The sequence below is a fragment of the Pituophis catenifer genome, unplaced genomic scaffold (genome assembly GCF_029215685.1).
Source record: "Pituophis catenifer annectens isolate HBS135680 unplaced genomic scaffold, rPitCat1.0.hap2 SCAF_2, whole genome shotgun sequence".
Classification (NCBI taxonomy): Eukaryota; Metazoa; Chordata; class Lepidosauria; order Squamata; family Colubridae; genus Pituophis; species Pituophis catenifer.
The window spans coordinates 108,892,661-108,898,660 of NW_027256882.1; the positions used below are offsets into that span (position 1 = coordinate 108,892,661).

The window sequence follows — 6,000 nt, forward strand, 5'->3', positions numbered from 1 at the left end:
CACATGCTCTTCTGTGTGTGCGCAGAAGCGTTTTGATGATGTCGGGGTCAGTGGGCGGAGCCTCCTGCTGGTTTTACTACCGGTTCTATAGAACCGGTGCGAACTGGGGGCAACCCACCACTGGTATATATCCTGCCAAATCCTGTGACTCATAGAGGTTTATACTATAGAAGTCATTAAAATATTAGAATACAATTAAAGCCATACACAATACAATGCTGTAATATCAAAACAAATAAAAAATAAATAATTCCAAATACACTGGCAGCTATCCAACAATCTGTCTTGGAAGATTCTTTAGGTGTTGAGTCAGGCTGAGGTTGACTAGCATTTCCTTATATTTTATTAGATAATCTTGTCATAATTCTTCAGCCTCATTCTCTAGTTCAACCATATTCTAGTCAGAGCTGGAAAATTCCCATTTATCATCCCTGGTCTTTGAAATAGTGATGCTTCATGAGCAAGTCCCTCATTTAATTCAAAGAGCCCTGGTGGCACAGTGGTTAGAATGCAGTATTGCAGAAAACTATAGGAGATGACCAGGCTGAGCCCGAGAGAGGGGTCAAATGTGTTATAAGTCATGAGTCCCTTCACGCCTGCTGGAGATCTAAGTCCAGCCACCTTGAATTCCTTTCTATTCTTAACCCCCGCTCTCTACCAAGAGCCTTGGTAGTACAAGGGTTTAAGGCACCCTGTTATTAAGCTGCTTAAGACCAGCTGCCTGCAATTACTGCAGGGTTCGAATCTCGCCAAGGCTCAAGGTTGACTCAGCCTTCCATCCTTTCTAAGGTAGGTGAAATGAGGACCCAGTTTGTGGGGGCAATAAGCTGACTTTGTATAAATATACAAAAAGGATGAAGGCTATTGCTGAGCACATTGTAAGCCGCCCTGAGTCTTCGGAGAAGGGCGGCATATAAATCAAATAAAAAAAAAATTCCCTTAATGTCCACTTGGCCAAATTCTTGTTGAGAACTTAAGCTTGCAATAAATCTTTGTACTCATTTGAACTGTCTGAATCTCCTGATTTTCTGGGTGTTTGACACAAACTTTGACCACAGCCAAGCATCCAATCATGACTGGCTCAAGGTTGACTCAGCATAATGAATGGTGATCTGCTTTCAGTCTAACCTTTTTCAGAAAGTCCTTATGAACATAAAATGGGGCGATTTCCTGATAGATTATTCTGAGTTCCTTGGAAAAACTTTATACTCTTTTAACAAGGAAAGAAATGGATTAAAAATAATTGCTTAGTTTTCCTTTGTGCATTTTTAAAACATTTACAACAAGGGATGATTCTGAGCCAAAGCTATAGCTAGAGGCTATAACACTACCACTAGGTTAGACATTATTCTTCTATATATTTCATTGCTTTCATATGTTCTATATATTTAGGTGTTCCTCTTAGTTAATGAGTGTGCACCTATTTTTATGGTATTAGGATTTAAACTAAGTAGGAGTGCATTCATTTGTAGTAGTTCTTAATAAAGCCCTTAATAGTATAAGGCCTAGTCATTTAAAGGATCATCTGTCTCCTGTGGCTTCTGCCCAACTGTATGATTAGGCACTGTTGACATGCTCCAGGTCCCACCCGTGTTACCTGATGAATAAAGCATGTCTTCTCTGTTGGAGTGCCTGTCTCTGTAACCCCATCCCCACTCTCAAGATGTCTCTGACCCCCTTACCTGGATTCAAGTGCCCTGAAACCAGGGGTGAAATCCAGCAGGTTTTAACAGGTTCTGGAGAACCGGTAGCAGAAATTTTGAGTAGTTTGGAGAACCGGCAAATACCACCTCTGGCTGGCCCCAGAGTGGGGTGGGAATGGAGATTTTGCAATATCCTTCCCCTGCCATGCCCACTAAGCCATACCCACAGAACCGGTAGGGAAAAATTTTGGATTTCACCCCTGCCTGTCTATTTCTTCAAATCTTAGATCAGAATAGAATAATAGAAGAATTTTATTTCTATACCGCCCTTCTCCCGAAGGACTCAGGGCGGTGTACAGCCTATTAAAAACACAAGACAAGACACAAGACACAAGACAACATCAGTTAAAATAGTTTAAAATTATTAAATGAATTCAGCTCAATTTAAAACCCCAGGAATTTAAAATTTAAATTAAAATTTAAATTTAAAACCCAATTTAAAATTGTTATGTTGATAGCCCAGCCTGGCTATCAGAGGGGCAGGTCCTGCATGATGAGATCTTTTAATGGTAATTTTTCTTCTGTCATTTGGATTTTTATATGATTGTTTTTGCTGTATGTCACCCATAGTTATTGTAGAGTTGGATGGCCAAATAAACAAATAAATGTAAAAGGACAGGAAAGGACAGAATATCTCTGTGTGGCCTTTAAAACATTAGTCATTCTACCCTCTTGGCATTTAGCTTTGGCTCTTTAGACACAGTCACATTTGTTAAGGATTTGGGGGAACCTCTTAAACAAAGTTTGTTCAGGAAGCTGCAGTTAAGAAGAAAAGAATGAAAAATGCATGAATGAAGATTTGCTTGGGCAATGTTGGATGCAGCCCAGAAGTACAATTTAAGGAAAAAGGATCTCATTTAATCTTTTGTTTCAGAATACATGAGATTGCTATCCATGAGCAGCTTTCTTGTTATTACAAAAATTAAAAACTAACAGTGATGAATAACACAATTTTTTCTTCTCTACTTAAACTTCCACTGACCCAGAGCAATGCCCTCTTACATGCAGATTTGGTTGCCCAGGCACTGAAAATATTTCAATCTCTTTCTTATAACTAGGAAGTCCAAACATCTTTAGATGTAAACACACACACACACACACACACACACACACACACACACACACACACACACACACAGATATAACATGAGAATCGATTTCTTTTATATTTAATTCTTAGCATAAAAGTTATCTGGGTAGATGAAAATGTAGCATTCATCAAATTAACCTGCTCCTACCCCTGCCTTCTAGAATCTGGGCAATTATCCCATAGCTCTTAAATAAATCAGCCAATTTCTGTCTGAGTGCTAAAACATTTGTATCAATGACAAAAAATGAATTGCCATTCAAGATTGCAGCAGAACTTCCATGTGTAAATAATGTGCAGGATTATGCACTGATTTGACATGATTTTCTGTTATTAAAGTGGGCTGCAAATTGAACCCTGACACTTATGGAAGGATAAAATTAGCAGTGCTCTGGGGTATGTTATCCTTTAGCTACAGCTAAGCACAAGAGCATCTTTCTTTCATCCCAATTGTCCTACGGTGCAAGAAACCGAAATTCAGAAAATTGTCCTCTGAGGTAAATGGTAACCTTGATAAATAACCAACCCTTAAAGGTTTTCATGATGAAAGACTCTGTGCAAGCTAAAAAACTGCTGCTCAATTATGGAGTCTAATGGTGGCTTAGGTTTGTTTTCCCAGAAAAAGAATGATTACTGGCAAAGAATGAAAAAGTCTGGGTCACAGAAGTCAATTATCTCTCTCTGGAAAAAAGGAGAAGAAAAATCTACTTCAAAAGAGCAAAAATAGTCTCAAAACCAGTGTTGTTGTTTGAAAGACTGAAGATGACAGCCCCTCAAAGAAGGATACTAAAATAGCATGATCCATGCACAGAGCAAAATGAGGTAATAGAGAATGCAGAGGTGATACAAAGACTGAGTGAGGAAGACAGGGAATTTCTGTAAATGCTGTCTTATTTAACAACAGCAATAACAACAACAATGCACAATTGAGCACAACCTTTAAGAAAAGATGAGGAATTCAAGCCAGGCAAAGGATTGGACTGTCTCTCTGAAAAACTCTGGAGGGGGTGGGATAACATGAATGACAGATAATTGAAGAGGAAAGCCTCCCATCCTATCTTGTTTTAATTGTTTTTATGCTTGTTCAGCACTCAGTCACTGGTTTGAGATGGGCAGCCATGCAAATCGAATCAATGAATAAATAAATAAATTTCACAAAACCTTCTCCTTATATCATTACTTTATCCTTACTGAAAAACTCAGAATGAACTTTCCTGTCCTCTTACAGCTCAACAATAACAGATTGGTATAGAACCTATATGGAATCTTTTCCTTCCTCCAGGGGATGAAAGGAGAAAGTTATTTATCTTGCTTTGCATAAAAGGATATGTCACCTATGCCAAAACAAAGGTGACTTTGTAAGCGCTCCAGAAAGAAAGTCTCCCAACAAAATCTCTAGCCACCTTAGACTCCTTAAACTTTCTCAGCTGAGAACTGCCTTACACAGGTCAGCTCTGCTTGGGTGAAATGCAGGAAAGCAAAGTCAACTTCTTGAATATTTTGCATGGCTATCTGGGCTTCAGCCTCTTCACATTTTATTAAATGCCCAGCCTTTCCTTGAACAACAGTTTCAGAATGGGGCAGAGGAATATTGTACAGAATATTCTGTCAAGCAGAACCCAGAAATGCCCTGCTGTGAAGTTTAATTGACACTGAAGTACTTGTCTACCATCCAATAATGTTTATACAACAGTGGGAGAATTGTCAAAAGGAAACATTTCCTTCAGACCCATCACAAAAATAATTTTCTAAAGTATGCAAAATAATGTCTTAATGAACAAGAAATTCTTTGGAACAAAGTACTTTGGACTGATGAAACAAAAATTGAATTGTTTAGTTGCTACCACAAAAAATATATATTTGGAAAATAAGGGCAAAACATTTGAAGAACGTTTGTCAGTCATTAAGCACAGGGGTGGCCCAAGATTGTTTGAAGTTACAGTATGCGGCACAGGAAATATTGTGCAAATATTGTGCAAATGGAAGAAGGGATGGATCAATCAAATATCAATATCTAGAAACTCATCCAGTGAAGAAATTAAAACTAAAACAGTAAGACAACAATCTATGGAGAGGTTCCAATACATAGCACATTCAAAGATCTTTAAACACATTTCTGAGCTAGAAGAGTTCTGTAAGGAAAAATGGAAAAAAACTCCTAAAGTACAAACAGAAAAAAAATCTTAAATAACTACAAGAAACATTTGAACGTTGTTTTTTCTGCAAACAGAGATGTTAAAAAGTATGTATGCAAAGTGTTCCTGATTAAGGAACCATCAAAGTAGAAACCACTGCCTAAAACCACTCTCCAACCAAGACTGCTAAATATAAACAAACTCTATTTACCCATGCATTGATGATGTTACCCAGGCTGGTAATGAAATGTCTGCAAGAAAACAACCAAGCTTAGAGAACTTCAAGAATCCCATATTTCGGTTTTCCTAAGAACTATGAGGAAGTGCTGCTTATAGTATATATGTACTTAGTACAATCTTCCTATTTGTTCCTTATAGGAGACGTGTTTTTTCCCCCACATTTTTGTTTTGTATGATCCTTTGTATGATCTTTTCCCCCACAACAGGTAACAAAAACATTCCATTCCATTTTGAATCTTTAAAAAATATTCCAATTTTAGACAGAAATCTTTCTGTACTGAGCCACAGTAAAATGACAATAGGTGGAAAACAAGTATGCTCTGGAGACAAGTGTTGACTCAGCTGTAATTCATTGATTGAGTTCCCCTTTATGTTTACTCTGGCAAATGTCAGCAATAAATAAAATGTATTTTTCTAGTATTCTTCCTCTCTTCCAGAGTGAAGTGAGGAAACTTCATAATTTGCCATGCAACATTTAAATCCCCTGGTATCAGTGCTTTACTCACTTTAGACTTCTCTTGATGAAGCTCAATTTGAATATCCGTCAGCTTAGTCCTGAGATCTTCATTGGCTGCTTGTAAGGACATAATCAGAACTTCAGGCTTTTCAGCCTTGCTGCGCCCTTTTTTGGACATGGCTGTTTGCAATTGCGAATCTGTGTGTGAGAATCCTTTTTCAAATTGAAATATCCATTTTTTTTATTTCTTTCCATCCAACATGTTGTGACATCTACAAGGTGACATTACACCTTCTCATTAGCTCCTTGGGCAGTCCTGTCAAAAATGATACAGTATATTTGTTAGTAAAAATGAAATGACTGACAACAAAGAAAATA

At 37.7% G+C, this 6,000-nt stretch overlaps 1 protein-coding gene across 2 annotated transcripts in view; it reads right to left on the bottom strand.

Moving 5' to 3' along the window:
* Nucleotides 1-5,800, bottom strand: part of JAKMIP2 (janus kinase and microtubule interacting protein 2) — a 41,623-nt gene extending 35,823 nt beyond the window's left edge. For both annotated transcript variants that reach the window (XM_070933951.1, XM_070933950.1), the window contains exon 1: nucleotides 5,672-5,800. In XM_070933951.1, coding sequence (XP_070790052.1) covers nucleotides 5,672-5,800 — 129 coding nt within the window. The remainder of the gene's footprint in view (nucleotides 1-5,671) is intronic.
* Between the last annotated feature and the right edge of the window lie 200 nt (nucleotides 5,801-6,000).